The following is a 27006-nucleotide window of genomic DNA, read 5'->3' on the forward strand; positions in this document are numbered from 1 at the left end:
GTGCACTTGCATGGATGAAGCACACATTTATATCACCCGTACCTAAGCCGCTATGTGCACATATGCATTTGCGTAGATGAAGCACACGCACATAATCCGTGATTAAGAAGTGCACGTGCACATGTGCATTAGCATGGATGAAGCACACATTTATATATATATATAACCAGTGATTAAGAAGTGCACGTGCATATGTGCATTATCATGAAGCACACATTTATATAAGCCGTGCTTAAGCTTTATATGCACGTGTGCACTTGCGTAGAATAGGCACACGTACATAACCAGTCATTAACAAGTGCATGTACACATGTGCACTTGCATGTATGAAGCACACATTTATATAACCCGTGCTTAAGCCGTTATATACACATGTGCATTTGCGTAGATGAAACACACGCACATATCCTGTGATTAAGAAGTGCACGTGCACATTTGCATTTGCATGGATTTAAAACGCATTTATATAAGACGTGCTTAAGCCGTTATGTGCACATGTGCATTTGCGTGGATGAGGCACACGTACATAACCAGTGATTAAGAAGTGCATGTGCACAAGTGCATTAGCATGGATGAAAAACGCATTTATATAACCCGTCATTAAGCCGTTATATGCACATGTGCATTTGCATAGATGAGGCACACGTACATAACCCGTGATTAAGAAGTGCACGTGCACATGTGCATTATCATGGATGAAGCTCAGATTTGTATATCTCGTGCTTAAGCCGTTATGTGCACATATGCAGTTGTGTGGATGATGCACACGCACATAACCCGTGATTAAGAAGTGCATGTGCACATGTGCATTAGCATGGATGAAGCACACATTTATATAACCTGTGCTTAAGCCGTTATGTACACATGTGCATTTGCGTGGATGCAGTACACATTTATATAACCCGTGCTTAAGCCGTTGTGTGCACATGTGCATTTGCACAGCTACTGCACATGTGTATGACACATTCGTAATACCGTGCAAGTGTATTTAGTTTCATTCTGCTAATATTTACATTAAATATGGCTATAGTATTTTTAATTGAAAGTTCAATTTTTTAAAAATTATTATATTACTCATTCTAAATAAACAATATAATGTAACCTGCATTTTTCGAAGGCTTAAGTACATTGGAATAAATATTCAATCAGATAAATCGACACGCTATAAATAGGCTCTCTCAGTAGCATAAAAAATGTGCAGTGTTCGCTTTGATGTAATAAATGACGTGAGAACCGAATAGACATGTGTCTGATTATATACATACAAAAAGATATGTAAATATAATAATCTTAATAAGATTATTATTGTTTGGAAGTAAAATATTATTTTTCTCTACTAGTTATTAATTTAATTTTTATTTCGAATCACGCATGCGCACTGGTTGGAGCTGTGTATTAGCCATGCACGGCGCGCTTATTTGTGTGGTCGGGTACGAGCTGTGGTGTGGTGGTGTTTGTCCAATGTTGTTGAAGGCGAAGAATTCAACATTATATTATAATCAGGTGAGTGATGAACTTAATTTTACTGTAATTTGTAAAATTTAATAAAGCACCCGTTTAAATAATAAAACTGGTGTTAATGTTGCCGTATACACATGCATCCTGTTCTTCTCAAGCAGTATTTATTAGTTGACATTTTATGTTTTTGGAGGGGACATTGAAGCTATAGATATACATTGAAGGCACTGTCATGATTTGCATCTCTTTAAAGAAAGATCTGCAAGAGTCATTATCACGTAGTCCTTTTAACATGAAATAAATTATGCATACATAACCCTACATTTGAAAGGAGGTAGTGTTCCAACGGCAGAACCTCCGAGATAATTTACAATCAAATCAAGGTATGCTAGTATCATTACCAAATCCAGAATGGGAATTAGGGGTAATAGTTAAAATAGGGAAGGTTCTAGATTACTGGTCCCCCATATAGATTAGTAGCTGGGTAGGTTTCTTTCTGTACTAAGTTTATGCATTTAACTTATACAGTATTGCCGAGCGAGCGTTAGCGAGTGAAGGCGCGTTAGAACCCCGCAGGGCACGTTGTTTTCTGTCTTTATTACTGCTCAATTGGAAGGGACCAGTAATCAAGAACCTTGCCGTTAAAATAGAACCTGATCGTATGCATGTATTTTTCTTGAGCCATCTTTTAAGAAAGGTATAAAGGCATTACTCGAGCAAACGGTTCTATGAAATTTACACGCATTTATTGCATTTTCCGGTTTCTTTTTGCAGAACATGCACTAAATGAGGAGCTAATGCATAAACCACGAACCAACTTGTCTAGGTGGCCACTAAAAAGCACGAATGCTATCTAACCGAATCAGGGCAGGAGCGCAGCAGGAGGCCCGAGCGGATCAAAGGGGTGCGTTCGTAGGGAGCAGGCGGGTCAGCAACAAGGGCATACGCATAAACGAGGATAGTGAAAACATACATTAAATATCTGCAATAATTTTTACCTTCAAAAGCACTTATATAATAGTAGTAATTCTTAATTTCAAAATGGCTTCACTGCTTTCCCGCGTACAAATGGTCTGCTGCGAGGAGAAATTCGTATGCTCTGAATTTTTACTTTTCTACACTTACCATGACGCTTGAAAAACTATAATACGACGCTCTTTATCACACGTATCGACGCTCTCTAATCGTATGCATACATTATATCTATCGCAGTCGTCCATTGCTAACACGAACGGAACTTTCCATCAGTTTATTTTCACCTTCTTCGCATTCTTGTATTCTTCCGCTTCAGTAAATAGTTACATGTAGAATACGTTCACTACCATTGAAAATGTATTTCAATATGATATCCACTGACAGAAATTACTTATATTTACACTCTGCTTCTTTTACGAAAAGTGTTTCACATCGTATTTTACCTATAAATTTTGTTTTCGGTAGAACCGCCTGCTCGAGTGAACCCATACAAGCATTTTTTTGAAGACCTTACTGCAACATGCAATATTTAAAAAGGATATCTGAATATAGATCGAATTGATTCAGGATATAGCTTAAGGGCAACTCTTTACTGTAGGTCTCACATGTAACATCTCCACTGTGACTTACTTCACAAAAGATAACTCTGCGAGGCAGGGTTGGTTTAAACCAGCTGGTTTTTCAGAAAAAAAAAATGGTTTAAACAAGAAAGAAAAAAAATGTTTAAATCGTGTGAACTTTATGGTGACGTTTCCACATATCAAACCATCCGCATTACGTTTATCTACTTTTCACCTTTTAATCGAGGGGTCCCGTGTTCAATTCTCGGTCCATTTTTCAGGTGTAAAGCAAGAGGCAATTCGAGGTGTCTCTTTAAGCGAAAGTCTTCTCCGTGATAACGTTGGTATTTCATAAGGAATTTAAGCCTAAACATACGAAATGAAACCAAGTTATATATTTCTACTTGTTTTATAAAGAAGCCAAGGCTGCTTAAACATATTGATAGAAATTGGCAAAATTTATGAACTGCCTACGTAGCTTCCAACATCAGCTTGGATTTCACTTTGTTTTAATTTTATTGAATATCTACATACCCAATTTTTAATTTAATACCTCAGTTTTAGCCTAGTGATTATGATATGTTGACCTTCAAATTTTACACACAAATACATTTAAATAACAGGATTTTCCCAATGGAGTTTCCCGATTTATATATATAATTCTGTATAATGTTTTTACTTGTGTAACTGTTTGTCTTTTAGTCCTTCTGAAATGACTCTTGACTAGGGATGGCCACAAAGTTCCGGTTCCAGAACCGGTTCTTAGGAACCGGTTTCAGACTTGGATCCGAAAGCCCTCAAAGACCCGTAAAGGAGCCACAAATTTCACCTTCAAAACACTGCAAAGAGGACCATGCGCTTGTGCTCTCCCCGCCCAAACTCTCTTGTGCCCCCAGAAAACAATTTTGGTCCACCAGTTTTTTTTTTTGTTTTTATTTTGGTCCACCAGTGTTTTTTGTTTTTATTTTGGTCCACCAGTGAGTGTTTAGCCAAATGAGTTGGCCAATTTGCCTGTTTAACCATTAAGTTTGCCAGTTACCCAGTTAATTTAGCTAAATGAGACAAGCGGCCGCCACCTGGGTGCCTGCCTGTCGCTTCCACCATTTCATCTAGCACACTGTTCACAGCCTTCCAGCAGCTCGTGTTTAGTGTAGGGATCGTCACAAAGTTTCGGTTCCAGACCTGGATCCGAAAACCCAGTTCCAGAACCGGTTACAGACCTCGAAAAACCGGTTGTTGAACCGGATCTTCTAGAACCGGATCCGTTCAGACCCGAAAAACTGTTCCAACAGGAACCGGTTCTGGCCATCCCTACTCTTGACAATTATAGCTATTAACAAGCAAGCTTATGTAAAGATCAGTACAACGTATTTTTATCAAGAGTCCTTCGTGAGTGAGTCGGCAATCACATTTGTGACCAGTTAACCCCGGTTTCGTGTCCAAATGGACAATTTCTCTTGGATGTCTTTGAAGCTAGAACAGCTGGGGGATAGCCCAGTGCCTAGAATAGATAACTTGGTTTCAAATTTTATGCCCGAATGCAATCTCTTTGTCAAACCAAGGACCATGGGAGGGGGACCTCTCATAATTTGTACGTGAGAGATACTGGCGACCATCATTTTTGTATTGGCGAGTGAGTCTGACTTTGAAATTTTGCGCCCTGTTGTCTGTTATGCTATTGTCATTTTCTCTCTCTCTCTCTCTCTCTCTCTCTCTCTCTGTAATAATGCACGAAATTTGCACTTCACAAAAAAATCAAAGCTCTGTTCAGTCATGTCTTTAACCCGTTATGTAGATTCTTACAAAAAATAAAGTAGTACGAGAAAAAGCACAATCTTATCAAAAAAGAGCTGAGTTTGAATGATTTATGAGTGTTATCTAGTTAGGATATTTTTTCCTTCACTGCTATTAAATTTTTCATAGTCACTTATGAATCTTTGTAAATAGTGAATTGAAAAAATGAAATGAAATCTTTGAGTTTTACGTCCCACGGTTATGCCGGTTAGGCTAAAGGAGACGGTGATAATGAGAGATGAGTAAAATGGTGGAATGAAGAAAGTGGGAGAAAACGGGAGTACCCCGAGAAAACCCACGAGCACGGTGTTTGTCCACCACAAAGCTCACTTGGCGGGGGCTGGGATCGAACCCGGGACCCCAAGCACCAGAGGTGAACGCTCTACCACTGAGCCACCGCGCATCCCAAATAGTGAATTGAAACTAAATTGTCCACAATAATGTAAATGGATTGTGTGTGCTAGATTTGACTTTAAAACTTGTTTTGAGAACACACAAAATTTAAATTTGAGCATATTACAAATGTGATTTGACGCGAAATAACTGTGTAGTAATATGTAAGAAAGATATGGTAAAAATTGAAGTGTTTTCTTTCATAATACTTTCATTTTCTTAAATGTGGGAAACTAGGTCGTATCTACATACTATAATTTTTCCGCTATTTTTGGAAACTAATAGGAAGTTTTTAATTATGTATACGACAAACGCCATGAGATATTTATTATTTGTCCACACGGGCCAGTTAATTTATATATATTAGTATGGCGCTAAATACGTTGTACAACTGTTAGGTGTTACACTACCGAAAACGTGAGAAAATTAACTTTAAGGATCCATGGCTCCAGTACTATGGGACCAATCGTGGTCGGGTCAAAGCGTCACATAGGAACTAGTATGTGTCCTATCCAAATATCCACGTTTCAGAATCGTGCGGCATTTGCGCATCAATTTCTGTAGAGGCAGTTGATTAGTACTTCAAATTTCCGGAGCATTTCCGAAATGCCTCTCTAAGCTTTAATGCGCAAATGCCGCACGATTCTGAAACATGGATATTTGAATAAGGCACACACTAGTTCCTAAGTGATGTTATGCAGGGCTCCCAGCTGTCCTCTTTTTCCTATTTTTTCTTATTTGTTTGGAAATGTGTGTATATTTGTCCTATATTTTAATCTTCTCCTATATTTCCTATATTTTTAGTGATTGCATTATTAAAAATACAAGCCAAAGACAGTTCCAGTGATGATTTAAGTTGCTACATATTAGCAATATGCTAAATAAGTCATAGCATTTTTTAAGGGACAAGTCACTAATCCTCACTATTACTTTTTTTTAAAAAAAATTGCTCTTTACTATCCTCCTCTGTTCATTTTTTTTTCTGTTTCCTATGTGCTTATTCTTCCTCAATGAAGCTTAGCTGAGGAACCTTACCGTGCTCCAGACTCTTGTAACGCAAGCTGTGTTAGCATTTTCTTTCAGCAGTGTGTGCAGCAGTATTGTTTCGGCATTAAGGTGTGTTGGTATTCACCAACATATCCCAACGTCTTCCAATATTGCTGTACATAATATGCAAGGTCCACACGCGTCCTGGAAACCCTGGAAATAAAAGTGTTTCGTAAAAACGTCCTGAAAAGGTCACGGAAAACGTCCTGACGAGAACTTTCTGGAACTTCAAGATTTCCATTGAAAGTCAATGAAAATCCTCAATGTTGTTAGAAGCTCTGTTGTATCTTTTCTAGAGCACAAAGGTGAAAAATCCAGGAGTCTGAAATAGTTACCTATAATGAGCAACCAAGACAATATTACGTGAGTAGACATTTATAGACTTTATAACATTTCAGAAAATAAATTGTTTTCACAGAAATTAGTTATGTAGCGCTCCCTAGCAGAATGCTCCCGATTTTTGGTGACTGAATTTGATCTAACTTTGACCTAAGTTTTCCGGAGATACATAGATTATCTCCACTTTATAGGTTCAGATTCGCGTACATCCTGTATGAGATTTACCATTGTTATTTTTTTTCCTACTAGATAGCACCATTAATACTCCTCATTGTGAATATAAACAACTAAAAGTAGTACTGATGGCACAGTCCGTCAATCTTCTATTTCAGTGTTCTAACTTATTAAATTAAAAAAAAAAAAAAAATCGTCGCTTTGCATGAGTAAGGTTGTGAATTTACGAAATACATATTTTTCTGAAGTCATGGCAATTGTATTAATTTGAAAGGGATGTTTGTATGATACTTTTTATATTGCTACTCTCACTATTTCATTGTAATAATAGAATATTGAGTGTCTGTTATTTATCTTATTGTGCTCTGAAATTAAACTTCACTTTCTGCTCACTTTTATATTGACTGTTCGCTTCTATATTCATGTGTAAGACAAAAACTTGACATTTACAACATTGGTGCTGAATACTAAATTGTCGTAAGAGTTGACATTTTGAAGTTATTAAATACGTTTCATCCGTATGCATGTTTTTTTCTATAAGTTAAATTGTGTAAAAAGTTTTCAACAACTAAGAATGTATGTGTATATTGACTATGTATATGTATAATTTTATCAAATTTGCAGAATTAAGACACATTCAAAAAGTCACACATTAAAGAATTATCTTCTTTAGCGATCATGGGAACTCGGATAGTACTACATTCCTCCACATGCTCTATGAAGTAAAAACAGTGGAGTTGGCAAAAAATGTAATGCATTTCCTAGGTTGGTTTCTTCAGCAAACAAACGAAAGTAACATTGAAAAAAAAAAACTACCAATAACATTGATTGTTTAAAAGTAAGATGTATTAATCTATCCAAATTGGATCCTAGTTTTCATCAGATTTGCTGATTTATTTTTGCCACCACATTTCACATCATATAAAAGATATGTAACCTTGGCAGATAACTTAATCACAAGAAATAATTTATGGTGATTATTTGCTCTAACATTAACTAAATATTGAAAAATATTATTTATATGCATGAAATTTTTTCGCTGCATTAACACAGCACAATCGATACAATGTTACTTTCAGTTTCAAATGTTGGCGAGTGGTGGAAAAACTCCAAAACAACTAGCACAGAATATTCTTCGTCGTGTCGTGGTGGATGAAGTTGCTGAGCTGTATAGCCTCACAGGAAAGTCGGGAATAAATTGTGTGAGGAAGCTGTCGTTTGTGGAGACACAAACCTACAAGTTTATTGTTGGTAAGATTTTTTTGTGCATTTTTTTTTTTAATCGTGATCGCATTGTCTTCAATGCTTGATAGTTTATAGGGTGTTTATTGGGAAAGGGCAATAATTAGGTTGTGCTCAAGCATGTCCAGAACAAGAAGTCCATATAAACTTTGTTTCAGGGATATTACTATATGAATTTGGTACATGTGGACAAGGAAATGTGTACATTGGAGTTACGTTGAAACAGTTTCATTAATTTTATGTTCCCGCTGTTATTTACCAACACTGTACACCTTTTCTTTCAACCACCCATACAGTAGCCCAAGGGTGTTAGAACAGGTGCCTAGGTGGCCATTAGACTAGCCCAAAACATCCAATCCAACGACTAGTATTTTGCGTGAAGGCACTGGGTGATAGTCGAGTGAAAACGGTTCACCGTCCATTTGGTATCACATGATGCGTAGAAAGAATACTATCCTCCAAATACGGAGGGAAAGTATTTTGCAAAAGATGAAGGTATGGTGCACTGTCAACACGAAAGTTCCATCTGGTAACTGTTCGCATGAAGCATGTTGGTTTTCCGCGGACCATTGGTGCCAATTATGAGTAGTGTTAATCCTGTAGTATCCTCCTCAGTCCTCTTTACATTAGTTACCATTCTCGTGTCTTATAGTATCACAGTACGCATTTCAACATAATTGCAGTGTACCCTTGTCACCATGCATTAAACTTCATGTAGTGATATATCTGAAACAAAGGTTTAAAACGTATATGTTTATGTAAACTTGATTGTTGTAGTCGACAAATCTGACCGCCTCTCAAATTATTGACCTTTCCTCCTGAAGCACCCTGTATATTGTTTCTTTTTGAGTAACAAATTGTTCTTTGATATAAAATATACTGTTTTGCAATAGAATGTAAGTTGAGTGTTTGTAGTAACACAGACCCCACCAAAAACAAAACAAACAGAAGAAAAGTGAGATGAGTACAGTTATGTTTAATTATTTCAATAAGTGAGGAATTTTTAATTTGATAGGTTCTTTTTCTGGCGTTAGTAGAAGCCATAAAATTCTACTATATTTACTCAATTATACCGCTGAATTGTTCCAAATTTTATTACCTTAAAACAATGATTCTCATTATAAACAATAATTTTGAAAGGCATGTGAAACATGGCCGTTGGTTCAATTCCAGATCACACAAAATATTTCCAATCCTCTCCCCACATTATTTAAACTTGTAAGACGAAAATATCATACGTCGTATATGCTTTGTAATGACTGCACTTTTTTATTTACTTAAAAAGTCACTGACAATTGCTGCAAATGATAAAAATGTCAATTAAATTGAGAGGGGAGTCATTGGTGTGGTGAGTGACTCACTGCTGGGAATGACAATTTCAGTAATCTTCAATACAGAGAGGCAGTGGGAGGGGGGGAAAATCGGAGCATAAACTTCTCTGTATGCTGTATGCGAAATAGTTTTTCTTTATCTGTTCCGTATAAAAATTGCGTGAAGTATTATACTCTCGTAAATACAGCAAATATCTCATTACCAAGGTATCATTCAGACGGAAAAGGATTGCATACCAAAATTGTTGTTAGGGTTTCTCTTTCTCACTTTTGATGTTCTTATTTTAGGATTTAAGTTTACTAATGAATGTATAATTTCATATATATCAACATAGTCATATGTACATTTTTTTCTAGCATCTGCAAAGAAATTATATCCTGAGTGTTCGGAGGAGCAAATCAGGGAAGCGATAAGTGATTGGCTGCACCACGCCAAAACAAGGAGGTCACGAAGGTACGTATCACCTCTGATGTTTGGTTTTCATGTATTCGTAAGCCTTTATTTTAATATTTACATGCAATTTTGCAGCAGTTTTCAAAATAAGAACGGTTAACAAGTGGTCTCCAAGCTTTAAATTGTCACTATAATCTACATCAGAAGTCGGCAACAGGGCGGACATTTTTGCATACTTGGGACCTAGCGGGCAAGGAGGTGCGGAACTGTGCTTTTACCTTGAAATATGTGCGAGTAGCTAACGGAGTATAAAATGTGTTTGCTCTCGTAGGTAATTTATAAGCAGAAAAAAAAACCTTTGACGCAGTCATTCTTTCAACTTTATTCTCTATAATTTATACGCACCTATTCTCAACGTGTATATTAACGCTCTCCAGCGGCGTTCTCATTTTCAAAGGGGACACTAGAACAAAACTGGGCGATTCGGGGGTGTTTGAGATTTCATGATCTTTAAGACTTTTTTCTTATTCTGCGAGAACGATTATGTATTTTACAAACTATTAGAAATTTGTAGACTTATATGACACAAACAAACTTTTTCTTTTTTTTTAAAGGTTAATATCGACGGAAAAGAGAGGAACATTTCATTTTTTTTCGTCTTGTACAGTGTTCAATATAAATATCGCAACTCGACTACAGTTTTAAGATTTTATCTTATGCAATACATTTGAAATCAATGTTCTGCAGGTTGCTGCATAATCAATCTAACCTTAAACTAACGCCTGATAGGCAGGTAACCAGCGAAATATTGATTTCAAATGCATAAATTAAAGTATTGTACTACTATAGAGTTGCGATATTTATGTGGAACACTGTACCACCTGATGATAAGAAGAAATTGACTCATTGATAGTAAAAGAAATGTTTCTTAAGAATCTTACTAGTATTGTTTAAATTCAAAATGTACATTATATTAGTTGAAAAAAAGAAGAAACCTTTACGTCAGGATTGCAACGCTGAGTTAGGAAGGAGGATAATCCGATGTCCCGTCATTGCACTATTCGATTTACAGGCACGCAGACAGAGAATATGGATTTTGCCGATCGCTTATCTAGGATATAGGATCTTTTTTTCTTACACAAATCTGCCACTGTGTTTTTGCATATTTTGGGTTAAATTTTAAGCAGTACTTAGTCTTCCAGTGTCTCAGTATCTAGTAACATGACTTGAAATATGAATATCTAAAAAAATTTATTAATAATGCCATTGTACTTGATAGCAATAAGATTTATAAATTTGTTTCACTGTGAGTCATATAAGTCAGGGGCGCACTGACAGGAAGTCCGTCGGATCTGAACCCCTATAACGTTTAATTTGTATGAAAATGAATATAATTTCAAGGGCAGGTACGTAACTTATTTGCATTTCATACTCTAAACCATCCTCGGCCGCTCGCAGAGAGGAATACAGAGTGCACTACTGTATATACTTCTGCCTATCTTGCATAACGTGGTAGAGATCAGCCATTTATATACAATTGATAATATGGAAAAGGCAACGTTTTTATTGGTTGTTCATGCCACAAAAATAAATCTTTTTCATCTTGCTTGCTTCTCTGAATATTGTTTCTTACTTTCAACCCACTTCCCGTAGCTTAGGTAACATAAAACTTCCATTTGTGCTAGATTTTTCTTCGTTATGCGTTGCCTCACAGCTTTCGTCTTCATTTTGAACTTTTCAGAAGGCATTCGAAGTGTAGTGTTTCGATCATCCGTGAACATTCACCTCAATTTCTCTACCAAATTCACTTCTCATAGTTCTTACTGCATCCAGTCTTGAGTTTATTCTCATCCTTCACTGTCCGTACGAATGAGCACGGGGTGAACAAGCATGCTCATACATTTACTCCTGTTGTAATAACTCAGTTTTACGTGTACTTAAACCCACACTTGTCAATGTCATTCAAGGTCAGTGCATTTAGTACCATTTACTCATGAGATGTTCTACCAGTGTTTTCAACACACGTTTGCACAGGATTGCCACCTGTCGATAAAAAGCCAGCCTCGTTTTCAAATTGCTAATTTAAATACTCTTACTGGAATTGATTCAATACCCTAAGAAATCTTATTTCAGAGATGCTGATGGTGGTGATTTATTGAGCTTAAATGGTAGTCTTTAGCTTTGTTTCTGGAGAAAATGGTATGGCATGTATAATTTGGATGGACCATATTTAAATTCTTAATCTCAAACTATGCTAAGAATATGACTGTGATTTAGTTTAAATAGATTGACTTAGTGTCTGCACTTACTGTATTACTTTTAAAACTTCTCTTTACAGGATGCAGAGGACTGAGGCCAAGGATTTATCGGAGAAAGTAAATTAAAAGAAAGAAAAAAAACTACAACCATCTTGTAGATTACTTTTTATATTTAATAAGAAATAAATGTATAGAAATATATATAATCAGTTGTTATCAATGTTGTAATACCTACTATTTCCATAAAATTACAGCGGAGTTGCACCAAGTTACGGTTAATAGAATATATAAACATTTTTGCACTTGGATTTTGTTTAAAATCTAGTTTCACTTGTGATTGAGTTGAGGCCACTTTGCTTTATCAAGCATATATTTTAAATCTGAAATAGCTCCATGATGGCTTTTGATGAAATCATACTATGTAAAAGCTATGTTGACAAACCAAGCACTGTATTAAAAGAAAAAAAATATGTATGCAAACCACAACTGTTTATAAGTTCAGAACCTAATTATTCAGACAAGTATGAGTTTTTTCTTTCTTAATATTTTCAGTATCATATATAGGGGTCGGAAGTTAAAGATAGTTTTTCCCAAGTGCCCGAAGGTAAGAGGAACACCATAATATATGTTAATTTCGGGTCATTTTAGGCCAGAAAATGCTTAGTTTTAAGTCATATTTGGCTTATTGGTCCCCATTTCCCTTTAAGTCTTAACAGCTGGTTTTGGTACTTGACCTTTTTTCAACTACAGTTTTGCTGCCCATTCTCAATTAGAAACTCTTAAACATAGTTTTCTGTAATAATCTCTGACAATAGGAACCCTTGAATGACTGGAGCAGGTATAGTAGGTATGACCAGACAGTAGATGCTTGTGAGGATTGTCCTCCAAGTAGTTCAAAATGAACAGCAGAAACAGGGCGACGAAAATGCAAATTTGCAATTTTTTTTTCTGTTCAACATATCACCAGAATTGTGTATTATTTAAATATTATACACATTAAGTGTATCATTATTGATTTTATCATATTTTAAGTATTTTTTTCCAAATTTAGGTCATTTTCTTAATATGTTTAGGCTTTTTAAAAATTTTTTTAGGTAAGGTCTTCAACTTCCAGGCCCTAATGGTACGATACCCAATATGCTGCATAGCAAAATGAAAAGTCTATAATGATATATGTGTAGGAAGAAAGAAAAATATTGTCTAAATGCTCGTGACAGTGGTTTGTTAATATATACGCTACTGATAAACAAAGTTTCGTCAGAGTACCATATTGTCTCGTCTTCAGGTGACGAGAATATGCTGTAGCTGCCTTTTGAGGGGGGGGGGATTGGAATATAGAACTTTGGGATTACTGACCTGGAACGTTAATGGTGCGGTAGAGTAGTGCACGAGTCAGTAATTTTGGGTAAGTATATAATTGCTTTTTCGTTACATGTAACTCTGTTACTTTTCAAGAAGACGTTTACAATGTTGTATTTGAACTGCGTAAGGCACCAAATATATAAACTCCTTTTTTTTCGTTGTATCTCTAATATGCTTTTACATCACCTCTACACTACGAGGAAATCACCTGTGTCCTACATGAAAATCCTCTCGGTACTGCGTGTAAATCAAATGTGCGGAAGGTGTAAATCACTTGTGCAGGACGTGTGCATGGTAGGTATTGCGCATCCGAAGATGTTGAATAGAACCTGTGACGCTTATGTGCATCACATGTACAGGCGTACATTTATACAGATGATGCACATGTTGCATCCGTGCAATTGTACATGTACTACATGTAAATCACCTCTGTCGTTCATGTAAATCAAATACGTGCTACGTGTAAATCAACTGTGCGAAAGGCGTAAATCACTTGTGCAGGACGTGTGCACTGCACATGTACTGTGCACGTGAAGATGTTGAATAGGACCTGTGACGCTTATGTGCATCACATGTACAGGCGTACATTTATACAGATGATGCACATGTAGCATCCGTGCAATTGTACATGTACTACATGTAAATCACCTCTGTCCTACATGTAAATCAAATACGTGCTACGTGTAAATCAACTGTGCGGAAGGCGTAAATCACTTGTGCAGGACGTGTACACTACACATGTACTGTGCACGTGAAGATGTTGAATAGAACCTGTGACGCTTATGTGCATCACATGTACAGGCGTACATTTATACAGATGATGCACATGTTGCATCCGTGCAATTGTACATGTACTACATGTAAATCACCTCTGTCCTACATGTAAATCAAATACGTGCTACGTGTAAATCAACTGTGCGGAAGGCGTAAATCACTTGTGCAGGACGTGTACAATACACATGTACTGTGCACGTGAAGATGTTGAATAGGACCTGTGACGCTTATGTGCATCACATGTACAGGCGTACATTTATACAGATGATGCACATGTTGCATCCGTGCAATTGTACATGTACTACATGTAAATCACCTCTGTCGTTCATGTAAATCAAATACGTGCTACGTGTAAATCAACTGTGCGAAAGGCGTAAATCACTTGTGCAGGACGTGTGCACTGCACATGTACTGTGCACGTGAAGATGTTGAATAGGACCTGTGACGCTTATGTGCATCACATGTACAGGCGTGCATTTATACAGATAATGCACATGTTGCATCCGTGCAATTGTGCATTTACTGCGTGTAAATCACCTGTGTTCTACATGTAAATAACCTCTGTCCTACATGTAAATCACCTGGGTATTGCGTGTAAATCACCTCTATCGTACATGTAAATCACCTATGTGCTACATGTAAATCCCCTCTTTCCTACATGTAAATCATCTGGGTACTGCGTGTAAATCACCTGTGTGCTACGTGTAAATCACCGCTGTCCTAGATGTAAATCACCTGTGCACTACATGTAAATCGAATACGTGTAACGTGTAAATCAACTGTGCGGAACGTGGAAATCATTTGTGCAGGACGTGTGCACTGCACATGTCCTGTGCACGTGAAGATGTTGAATAGGACTTGTGATGTATATGTGCATCACATGTACAGGCGTGCATTTATACAGATGATGCACATGTTGCATCCGTGCAATTGTACATGTACTATACGGATACTGTATGTGCATTGTGCTGTCTGGGTATAACTTCGTACCGGAAGTGGTACAAACGAAAATTTTTGCGGTACATTCCGGCACAAACGTAGCACATACGATTGGCATATTTTTTGTTTCGAAATTCCAAGGTTGGAGGTTTCCGTTTCTCCAGCCCCCCACTTTGAAACTCTTATAACTTCGTACCGGAAGTGGTACATACGAAAATTTTTGCGGTACATTCCGGCACAAACGTAGCACAAACGATTGCCATAGGTTTTGTTTCGAAATTTCAAGTTTGGAGGCTGCCGTTTCTCCAGCCCCCCCCCACTTTAAAGCCCTTATATTTTCGTACCGGAAGTTGTAAAAACGAAAATTTTTGCGGTACATTCAGGCACAAAGCTAGCACAAATGATTGACATAAATTTTGCTTTGATATTATTAGGTGGGTGGGCTGCCGTTTTCCCAGCCCGCCACTTCAAAACCCTTACAATTTCGTACCGGAAGTGGTACAACTGAAAATTTTTGCGGTACATTCAGGCACAAACGTAGCACAAACGATTGGCATAGGTTTTGTTTTGAAATTTTTAGGTGGGGGCTGCCGTTTCCCCAGCGCCCCAATTTAAGACCCTTATAACTTCGTACCGGAAGTGGTTCAAACGAAAGTTTTTGCGGTACATTCTGGCACAAACGTAGCACAAACGATTGGCATAGATTTTGTTTTAAAATTCCTAGGTGGGGGGGCTGCCGTTTCCCCAGCCCCCAACTTCAAACCCTTATAACTTCGTACCGGAAGTGCAACAAACGAAAATTATTGCGGTACATTCCGGCACAAACGTAGCACAAACGATTGGCATAGGTTTCGTTTCGAAATTCCAAGGTGCGGGGGTGCCGTTTCCCCAGCCCCCCACTTTAAAACTATTATAACTTCGTACCGTAAGTGGTACAAATGAAAATTTTTCCGGCACATTCCGGCACAAACGTAGCATACACGAATGGCATAGGTTTTGTTACGAAATTCCAAGGTTGGAGGCTGCCGTTTCCCCAGCGCCCAGTTCAAAACCCTTATAACTTCGTACCGGAAGTGGTACAAACAAAAATTTTTCGGTACATTCCGGCACAAACGTAGCACAAACGATTGCCACAGGTTTTGTTTCGAAATTTCAAGTTTGGAGGCTGCTGCTTCTCCAGCCCCTCACTTTAAAACCCTTATAACTTCGTACCGGAAGTGGTACAAATGAAAATTTTTGCGGTACATTTCGGCACAAACGTAGCACAAACGATTGCCATAGTTTTTGTTTCGAAATTCGAAGTTTGGGGGCTGCCGTTTCTCCAGCCCCCCACTTTAAAACCCTAATAACTTCGTACCGTAAGTGATACATACGAAAATGTTTACGGTACATTCCGGCACAAACGTAGCACAAAGGATTGGCATAGGTTTTGTTTCGATATTCCAAGTTTGAAGGCTGCCCTTTCTCCAGCCCCCCCACTTTAAAACCCTTATAACTTCGTACCGGAAGTGGTACAAACGAAAATTTTTGCGGTACATTCCGGCACAAACGTTGCACAAAGGATTGGCATAGGTTTAGTTTCGAAATTCCAAGGTGAAGGGGCTGCCGTTTCCCCAGCCCCCACTTTAAAACTATTATTACTTCGTATCGGAAGTGGTAGAAACGAAAATTTTTGCGGTACATTCAGTCACAAACATTGCACAAACGATTGACATAAATTTTGCTTTGAAATTCTAAGGGTGGGCTGCCCTTTCCCCAGCCCGCCACCTTAAAACCCTTACAACTTCGTACCGGAAGTGGTACAACCGAAACTTTTTGCGGTACATTCCGGCACAAACGTAGCACAAACGATTAGCATAGTTTTTGTTTCGAAATTCCAAGTTTGCAAGCTTACGTTTCTGCAGCCCCTTTACTTCAAAACCCTCCTAACTTCGTACCGGAAGTGGTACAAACGAAATTTTTTTGCGGTACATTCCGGCACAAACGTAGCACAAACGATTGGCATACCTTTTGTTTCGAAATTCCAAGGTTGGAGTCTGCCGTTTCTCCAGCACCCCCCACTTTAAAACCCTTATAGTTTCGTAACGGAAGTTGTACAAACGAAATTTTTGCGGTATATTCAGGCACAAACCTAGCACAAACGATTGACATTAATTTTGCTTTGAAATTATTAGGTGGGTGGGCTGCCGTTTCCCCAGCCCGAGACTTCAAATCCCTTAAATTTCGTACCGGAAATGGTACAACCGAAAATTTTTGCGGTACATTACGGCACAAACGTAGAACAAACGATTAGCATAGTGTTTATTTCGAAATTCCAAGGTTGCAGGCTTTCGTTTCTGCAGCCCCTCCACTTCAAAACGATTATAACTTCGTACCGGAAGTGGTACAAACGAAACTTTTTGCGGTACATTCCGGCACAAACGTAGCACAAACGATTGGCATAGGTTTCGTTTCGAAATTCCAAGGTGGAGGGGCTGCCGTTTCCCCAGCCATCACTTTAAAACTATTATAACTTCGTACCGGAAGTGGTACAAACGAAAATTTTTGCGGTACATTCAGTCACAAACCTAGCACAAACGATTGATATAAATTTTGCTTTGAAATTCCTAGGTGGGGGGGCTGCCCTTTCTCCAGCCCGAAACATCAGAATCCTTACAATTTCGTACCGGAAGTGGTACAACCGAAAATTTTGCGGTACATTCCGGCACAAACGTAGCACATACGATTGGCATATTTTTTGTTTCGAAATTCCAAGGTTGGAGTCTGCCCTTTCTCCAGAACCCCCCACTTTAAAAAACTTATATTTGCGTAACGGAAGTTGTACAAACGAAATATTTGCGGTACATTCAGGCACAAACCTAGCACAAACGATTGACATTAATTTTGCCTTGAAATTATTAGGTGGGTGGGCTGCCGTTTCCCCAGCCCGAAATTTCAAATCCCTTTAATTTCATACCGGAAATGGTACAACCGAAAATTTTTGCGGTACATTCCGGCACAAACGTAGCACATACGATTGGCATATTTTTTGTTTCGAAATTCCAAGGTTGGAGGTTTCCGTTTCTCCAGCCCCCCCACTTTGAAACCCGTATAACTTCGTACCGGAAGTGGTACATACGAAAATTTTTGCGGTACATTCCTTCACAAACGTAGCACAAACCTTTGCCATAGGTTTTGTTTCGAAATTTCAAGTTTGGAGGCTGCTGTTTCTCCAGCCCCACCCACTTTAAAAACCTTATATTTTCGTACCGGAAGTTGTACAAACGAAAATTTTTGCGGTACATTCAGGCACAAACCTAGCACAAACGATTGACATTAATTTTGCTTTGAAATTTTTAGGTGGGGGGCTGCCGTTTCCCCATCGCCCCACATTAAGACCCTTATAACTTCGTACCGGAAGTGGTACAAACGAAAGTTTTTGCGGTACATTCCGGCACAAACGTAGCACAAACGATTGGCATAGATTTTGTTTTAAAATTCCTAGGTGGGGGGCTGCCGTTTCCCCAGCCTCCCACTTCAAACCCTTATAACTTCGTACCGGAAGTGCTACAAACGAAAATTTTTGCGGTACTTTCCGGCACAAACGTAGCACAAACGATTGGCATAAGTTTCGTTTCGAAATTCCAAGGTGCGGGGGTTCCGTTTCCCCAGCCCCCACTTTAAAACTATTATAACTTCGTACCGGAAGTGGTACAAATGAAAATTTTTCCGGCACATTCCGGCACAAACGTAGCATACACGAATGGCATAGGTTTTGTTTCGAAATTCCAAGGTTGGAGGCTGCCGTTTCCCCAGGCCCAGTTCAAAACCCTTATAACTTCGTACCGGAAGTGGTACAAACAAAACTTTTTCGGTACATTCCGGCACAAACGTAGCACAAACGATTGCCACAGGTTTTGTTTAGAAATTCCAAGTTTGGAGGCTGCCGCTTCTCCAGCCCCCCCACTTTAAAACCCTTATAACTTCGTACCGGAAGTGGTACAAATGAAAATTTTTGCGGTACATTTCGGCACAAACGTTGCACAAACGATTCCCATAGTTTTTGTTTCGAAATTCCAAGTTTGGATTCTGCCGTTTCTCCAGCCCCCCACTTTAAAACCCTAATAACTTCGTACCGTAAGTGAAACATACGAAAATGTTTACGGTACATTCCGGCACAAACGTAGCACAAAGGATTGGCGTAGGTTTTGTTTCGAAATTCCAAGTTTGAAGGCTGCCCTTTCTCCAGCCCCCCGTACTTTAAAACCCTTATAACTTCGTACCGGAAGTGGTACAAACGAAAATCTTTGCGGTACATTCCGGCAAAAACGATTGCCATAGTTTTTGTTTCGAAATTCCAAGTTTGGAGGCTGCCGTTTCTCCAGCCCCCCACTTTAAAACCCTAATAACTTCGTACCGTAAGTGATACATACGAAAATGTTTACGGTACATTCCGGCACAAACGTTGCACAAAGGATTGGCATAGGTTTCGTTTCGAAATTCCAAGGTGGAGGAGCTGCCGTTTCCCCAGCCCCCACTTTAAAACTATTATAACTTCGTATCGGAAGTGGTACAAACGAAAATTTTTGCGGTACATTCAGTCACAAACATTGCACAAACGATTGACATAAATTTTGCTTTGAAATTCCAAGGGGGGGCTGCCCTTTCCCCACTCCGCCACCTTAAAACCCTTACAACTTCGTACCGGAAGTGGTACAACCGAAAATGTTTGCTGTACATTCCGGCACAAACGTAGCACAAACGATTAGCATAATTTTCGTTTCGAAATTCCAAGTTTGCAAGCTTCCGCTTCTGCAGCCCCTTTACTTCAAAACCCTTATAACATCCTACCGGAAGTGGTACAAGCGAAAAATTTTGCGGTACATTACGGCACAAACGTAGCACAAACGATTAGCATAGTTTTTGTATCGAAATTCCAAGTTTGCAAGCTTACGTTTCTTCAGCCCCTCCACTTAAAAACAATTATAACTTCGTACCGGAAGTGGTACAAACGAAAATGTTAACGGTACATTCCGGCACAATCGTAGCACAAAGGATTGGCATAGGTTTTGTTTCGAAATTCCACGTTTGAAGGCTTCCGTTTCTGCAGCTTCTCTACTTCAAAACGATTATAACTTCGTACCGGAAGTGGTACGAACGAAAATTTTTGCGGTACATTCCGGCACAAACGTAGCACAAACGATTGGCATAGGTTTCGTTACGAAACTCCAAGGTGGAGGGGCTGCCGTTTCCCCAGCCCCCACTTTAAAACTATTATAGCTTCGTACCGGAAGTGGTACAAACGAAAATTTTTGCGGTACATTCAGTCACAAACCTAGCACAAACGATTGACATAACTTTTGCTTTGAAATTCCTAGGTGGGGAGGTACCCTTTCTCCAGCCCGCCACTTCAAGACTTTTACAATTTCGTACCGGAAGTGGTACAGCCGAAATTTTTTGCGGTACATTCCGGCACAAACGTTGCACAAACGATTGGCATAGGTTTCGTTTCGAAATTCGAAGGTTGGAGGCTGCCGTTTCCCCAGCCCCCACTTCAAAACCCTTATAACTTCGTACCGGAAGTGCTACAAACGAAAATTTTTGCGGTATATTCCGGCACAAACGTAGCACAAACGATTGGCATAGTTTTTGTTTCGAAATTCCAAGTTTGGAGGCTGCCGTGTCTCCAGCCTCCCACTTTAAAACCCTTATAACTTCGTACCGGAAGTGGTACAAACGAAAATGTTTACGGTACATTCCGGCACAAACGTAGCACAAAGGATTGGCATAGGTTTCGTTTCGAAATTCCAAGGTGCGGGGGTGCCGTTTCCCCAGCCCCCCACTTCAAACTCCCATAAATTCGTACCGGAAGTGCTACAATCGAAAATTTTTGCGGTGCATTCCGGCACAAACGTAGCACAAAAACTGGCATAGGTTTCGTTTCGAAATTCCAAGGTGCGGGGTGCCGTTTCCCCAGCCTCCCACTTTAAAACTATTATAACTACGTACCGGAAATGGTACAAATGAAATTTTTTCCGGCACATTCCGGCACAAACGTAGCATACAAGAATTTCATAGGTTTTGTTTCGAAATTCCAAGGTTGGAGGCTGCCGCTTCCCCAGCCCCCACTTTAAAGCCTTCATAACTTCGTACCGGAAGTGGTACAAACAAAAATTTTTCGATACATTCCGGCACAAACGTAGCACAAACGATTGCCACACGTTTTGTTTCGAAATTCCAAGTTTGGAGGCTGCCGCTTCTCCAGCCCCCCCCCACTTTAAACCCTTAGAACTTCGTACCGGAAGTGGTACAAACGAAAATTTTTGCGGTACATTCCGGCACAAACGTTGCACAAACGATTGGCATAGGTTTTGTTTTGAAATTTCTAGGTGGGGGGCTGCCGTTTCCCCAGAGCCCCACTTTAAGACCCTTATAACTTCGTACCGGAAATGGTACAAACGAAAATTTTTGCGGTACATTCCGGCACAAACGTAGCACAAACCATTGGCATAGATTTTGTTTTAAAATTCCTAGGTGGGGGGCTGCCGTTTCCCCAGCCCCCCACTTCAAACTCCTATAACCTTCGTACCGGAAGTGCTACAATCGAAAATTTTTGCGGTGCATTCCGGCACAAACGTAGCACAAACGATTGGCATAGGTTTCGTTTCGAAATTCCAAGGTGCGGGGGTGCCGTTTCCCCAGCCTCCCACTTTAAAATTATTATAACTACGTACCGGAAGTGGTACAAACAAAAATTTTTCGATACATTCCGGCACAAACGTAGCACAAACGATTGCCACAGGTTTTGTTTCGGAATTGCAAGTTTGGAGGCTGTCGTTTCTCCAGCCCCCCCACTTTACAACCCTTATAACTTCGTACCGGAAGTGGTACAAACGAAAATGTTTACGGTACATTCCGGCACAAACGTAGCACAAACGATTGGCATAGGTTTCGTTTCGAAATTCCAAGGTCCGGGGGTTCCGTTTCCCCAGCCCCCACTTTAAAACTATTATAACTTCGTACCGGAAGTGGTACAAATGAAAATTTTTCCGGCACATTCCGGCACAAACGTAGCATACACGAATGGCATAGGTTTTGTTTCGAAATTCGAAGGTTGGAGGCTGCCGTTTCCCCAGCCCCCAATTCAAAACCCTTATAACTTCATACTGGAAGTGCTACAAACGAAAATTTTTGCGGTACATTCCGGCACAAACGTAGCACAAACGATTGCCACAGGTTTGTTTCGAAATTCCAAGTTTGGAGGCTGCCGCTACTCCAGCCCCCCCACTTCAAAACCCTTATAACTTCGTACCGGAAATGGTACAAATGAAAATTTTTGCGGTACATTTCGGCACAAACGTAGCACAAACGATTGCCATAGCTTTTGTTTCGAAATTCCAAGTTTGGAGGCTGCTATTTCTCCAGCCCCCATTTTAAAACCATATAACTTCATACCTGAAGTGGTAGAAACAAAAATTTTTGCGGTACTTTTGCGGTACGAAGTTATAAGGGTTTTGAAGTGGAGGGGCTGCAGAAACTGAAGCCTGCAACCTTGGAATTTCAAAACAAAAACTATGATAATCGTTTGTGCTACGTTTGTGCTGGAATGTACCGCAAAAATTTTCGGTTGTACGATTTCCGGTACGAAATTATAAGGGTTTTGAAGTGGCTGGCTGGGAAAACGGCAGCCCCCCCACCTAGGAATTTCAAAGCAAAACTTATGTCAATCGTTTGTGCTATGCTTGTGCCTGAATATACCGCAAAAATTTTCGTTTTTACTACTTCCGGTACGAAGTTATAAGAGTTTAAAAGTGGGGGCTGTCGGAACAGCAGCCCCCTACCTGAAAATTTCAAAACAAAACCTATGCCAATTGTTTGTGCTACGTTTGTGCCGGAATGTACCGCAAAAATTTTTGTTTGTACCACTTCAGGTATGAAGTTATAAGGGTTTTAAAGTGGGGGGCTGGAGTAACGGCAGCCTCCAACCTTGGAATTTCGAAACAAAAACTATGCCAATCGTTTTTGCCGGAATGTACCGCAAAGATTTTCGTTTGTAACACTTCCGGTACGAATTTATAAGGGTTTTAAAGTGGGGGGCGGGAGAAACGAAGCCTCCAAACTTGGAAATTCGAAGCAAAACCTATGCCAACCGTTTGTGCTACGTTTGTGCCGGAATGTACCGTAAACATTTTCGTTTGTACCACTTCCGGTACGAAGTTATAAGGGTTTTAAAGTGGGGGGGCTGGAAAAACGGCAGCCTCCAAACTTGGAATTTCGAAACAAAATTTATGGCAATCGTTTGTGTTACGTTTGTGCCGGAAAGTACCGCAGAAATTTTCGTTTGTACCACTTCCAGTACGAAGTTATAAGGGTTCTAAGTTGGGGGCTGGAGAAACGGAAGCCTCCAGCCTTGGAATTTCGAAACAAAAACTATGCCAATCGTTTGTGCCGGAATGTACCGCAAAGATTTTCGTTTTTACCACTTCCGGAACGAAGTTATAAGGGTTTTAAAGTGGGGGGCTGTAGAAACGGCAGCCTCCAAACTTGGAATTTCGAAGCAAAACCTATGCCAATCGTTTGTGCTACGTTTGTGCCGGAATGTACCGTAAACATTTTCGTTTGTACCACTTCCGGTACGAAGTTATAAGGGTTTTAAAGTGGGGGGCTGGAGAAACGGCAGCTTCCAAACTTGGAATTTCGAAAGAGAAGCTATGGCGTCGGTTGTGCTACGTTTGTGCAGGAATGTACCGCAAAAATTTTCGTTTCTACCACTTCCGGTACGAAGTTATAAGGGTTTTGAAGTGGAGGGGCTGAAGAAACGGAAGCCTGCAACCTTGGAATTTCGAAACCAAAATATGCTAATCGTTTGTGCTACGTTTGTGCCGGAATGTACCGCAAAAAGTATTCGGTTGTACCACTTAAAGTACGAAATTGTAAGGGTTTTGAAGTGGCGGGCTGGGGAAACGGCAGCCCCCCCACCTAGGAATTTCAAAGCAAAATTTATGTCAATCGTTTGTGCTAGGTTTGTGCCTGAATGTACCGCAAAAATTTTCGTTTGTACCACTTTCGGTACGAAGTTATAAGGGTTTAAAAGTGGGGGCTGTGGAAACGGCAGTCCCCCACCTAAAAATTTCAAAACAAAACATATGCCATTCGTTTGTGCTATGTTTGTGCCGGAATGTGCCGCAAAAATTTAAGTTTGTACCACAACCGGTACGAAGTTATAAGGGTTTGAAGTGGAGGGGCTGCAGAAACGAAAGCATGCAATCTTGGAATTTCGAAACAAAAATTATGGCAATCGTTATGCTACGTTTGTGCCGGAATGTACCGCAGAAATTTTCGTTTGTACCACTTCCGGTACGAAGTTATAAGGGTTTTAAAGTGGGGGGCTGGAGAAACGGAAGCCTCCAACCTTGGAATTTATAAACAAAAACTATGCCAATCGTATGTGCCGGCATGTACCGCAACGATTTTCGTTTATACCACTTCCGGTACGAAGTTATAATGGTATTAAAGTGGGGGACTGGAGAAGCGGCAGCCTCCAAACTTGGAATTTCGAAACTAAACCTACGGCAATCGTTTGTGGTACGTTTGTGCCGGAATGTACCGCAAAAATTTTCGGTTGTACCTCTTCCGGTACGAAATTGTAAGCGTTTTGAAGTGGAGTGGCTGCAGAAACTGAAGCCTGCAACCTTGGAATTTCAAAACAAAAACTATGATAATCGTTTGTGCTACGTTTGTGCTGGAATGTACCGCAAAAATTTTCGGTTGTACGACTTCCGGTACGAAATTGTAAGGGTTTTGAAGTGGCGGGCTGGGGAAACGGCAGCCCCCCCACCTAGGAATTTCAAAGCAAAACTTATGTCAATCGTTTGTGCTATCCTTTGCCTGAATATACCGCAAAAATTTTCGTTTATATCACTTTCGGTACGAAGTTATAAGAGTTTAAACGTGGGGGCTGTCGAAACGGCAGCCCCACCTAAAAATTTCAAAACAAAACCTATGCCAATTGTTTGTGCTACGTTTGTGCCGGAATGTACCGCAAAAATTTTTTTTTCTACCACTTCAGGTATGAAGTTATATGGTTTTAAAATGGGGGGAGAGAGAAGCGGCAGGCTCCAAACTTGGAATTTCGGAACAAAACCTATGGCAATCGTTTGTGCTACGTTTGTGCCGGAATGAACCGCAAAAATTTTTGTTTGTACCACTTCCAGTACGCAGTTATAAAGGTTTTGAAGTGGGGTCTGGGGAAAAAGCAGCCCCCACCTAGGAATTTCAAAACAAAACCTATGCCAATCGTTTGTGCTACGCTTGTGCCGGAATGTACCGCAAACATTTTCGTTTGTACCACTTCCGGTACGAAGTTATAAGGGTTTGAAGTGTAGGGGCTGCAGAAACGGAAGCCTGCAACCTTTTAATTTCGAAACAAAATTTATGGCAATCGTTTGTGATACGTTTGTGCCGGAATGTACCGCAGAAATTTTCGTTTGTACCACTTCCGGTACAAAGTTATAAGGGTTTTAAAGTGGGGGGCTGGAGAAACGGCAGCCTCCAACCTTGGAATTTCGAAACAAAAACTATGCCAATCGTTTGTGCCGGAATGTACCGCAAAGATTTTCGTTTGTAACACTTCCGGTACGAACTTATAAGGATTTTAAAGTGGGGGCGGGAGAAACGGAGCCTCCAAACTTGGAATTTCGAAGAAAAACCTAGGCCAATCGTTTGTGCTACGTTTGTGCCGGAATGTACCGTAAACATTTTCGTTTGTACCACTTCCGGTACGAAGTTATAAGGGTTTTAAAGTGGGGGGGCTGGAAAAACGGCAGCCTCCAAACTTGGAATTTCGAAACAAAATTTATGGCAATCGTTTGTGCTACGTTTGTGCCAGAATGTACCGCAGAAATTTTCGTTTCTACCACTTCCGGTACGAAGTTATAAGGGTTTTAAAGTGAAGGGCTGGAGAAACGGAAGCCCCCAGCCTTGGAATTTCGAAACAAAAACTATGCCAATCGCTTGTGCCGGAATGTACCGCAAAGATTTTCGTTTTTGCGGTACATTCCAGCACAAACGTAGCACAAACGATTATCATAGTTTTTGTTTTGAAATTCCAAGGTTGCAGGCTTCAGTTTCTGCAGCCCCTCCACTTCAAAACGCTTACAATTTCGTACCGGAACTGGTACAACCGAAAATTTTTGCGGTACATTCCGGCACAAACGTACCACAAACGATTGCCGTAGGTTTAGTTTCGAAATTCCAAGTTTGGAGGCTGCCGCTTCTCCAGTCCCCCACTTTAATACCATTATAACTTCGTACCGGAAGTGGTACAAACGAAAATCGTTGCGGTACATGCCGGCACATACGATTGGCATAGTTTTTGTTTATAAATTCCAAGGTTGGAGGCTTCCGTTTATCCAGCCCCCCCCACTTTAAAACCCTTATAACTTCGTACCCGAAATTGTACAAAGGAAAATTTCTGCGGTACATTCCGGCACAAACGTATCATAATGATTGCCATAATTTTTGTTTCGAAATTCCAAGGTTGAATGCTTTCGTTTCTGCAGCCCCTCCACTTCAAACCCTTATAACTTCGTACCGGTTGTGGTACAAACTTAAATTTTTGCGGCACATTCCGGCACAAACATAGCGCAAAAGAATGGCATAGGTTTTGTTTTCAAATTTTTAGGTGGGGGGCTGCCGTTTCCAAAGCCCGCCACTTCAAAACCCTTACAATTTCGTACCGGAAGTGGTACAACCGAAAATTTTTGCTGTATATTCCAGCACAAACGTAGCACAAACGATTAGCATAGTTTTGGTTTCGAAATTTCAAGGTTGCAGGCTTCCGTTTCTTCAGCCCCTCCACTTCAAAACCCTTATAACTTCGTACCGGAAGTGGTACAAACGAAACTTTTTGCGGTACTTTCCGGCACAAACGTAGCACGAACGATTGGCATAGGTTTTCTTTTGAAATTCCTAGGTGGGGGCTGACG

General features: G+C 39.9%; 1 protein-coding gene across 1 annotated transcript; it reads left to right on the forward strand.

Moving 5' to 3' along the window:
- Positions 1 to 1348: 1348 nt before the first annotated feature.
- Positions 1349 to 12158, forward strand: LOC145683831 (uncharacterized). The gene is made up of 4 exons (XM_081755427.1): positions 1349 to 1503; positions 7820 to 7991; positions 9671 to 9767; positions 12046 to 12158. The coding sequence occupies exons 1-4, from the start codon at positions 1372 to 1374 to the stop codon at positions 12089 to 12091; spliced, it is 447 nt and encodes a 148-aa protein (XP_081611553.1). The 5' UTR covers positions 1349 to 1371; the 3' UTR covers positions 12092 to 12158.
- Positions 12159 to 27006: the final 14848 nt, after the last annotated feature.

The sequence above is a fragment of the Thermobia domestica genome, chromosome 4 (assembly GCF_964235325.1).
Source record: "Thermobia domestica chromosome 4, izTheDome1.hap1.1, whole genome shotgun sequence".
Classification (NCBI taxonomy): Eukaryota; Metazoa; Arthropoda; class Insecta; order Zygentoma; family Lepismatidae; genus Thermobia; species Thermobia domestica.

Bases quoted from the DNA above. Each gene is read 5' to 3' on its own strand.
- LOC145683831 (XM_081755427.1), top strand. From the start codon at position 1,372: ATGCGCACTGGTTGGAGCTGTGTATTAGCCATGCACGGCGCGCTTATT. The intron at 1,504-7,819 runs GTGAGTGATGAA...TGTTACTTTCAG, and splicing joins CAACATTATATTATAATCAG to TTTCAAATGTTGGCGAGTGG. The intron at 7,992-9,670 runs GTAAGATTTTTT...ATTTTTTTCTAG, and splicing joins AACCTACAAGTTTATTGTTG to CATCTGCAAAGAAATTATAT.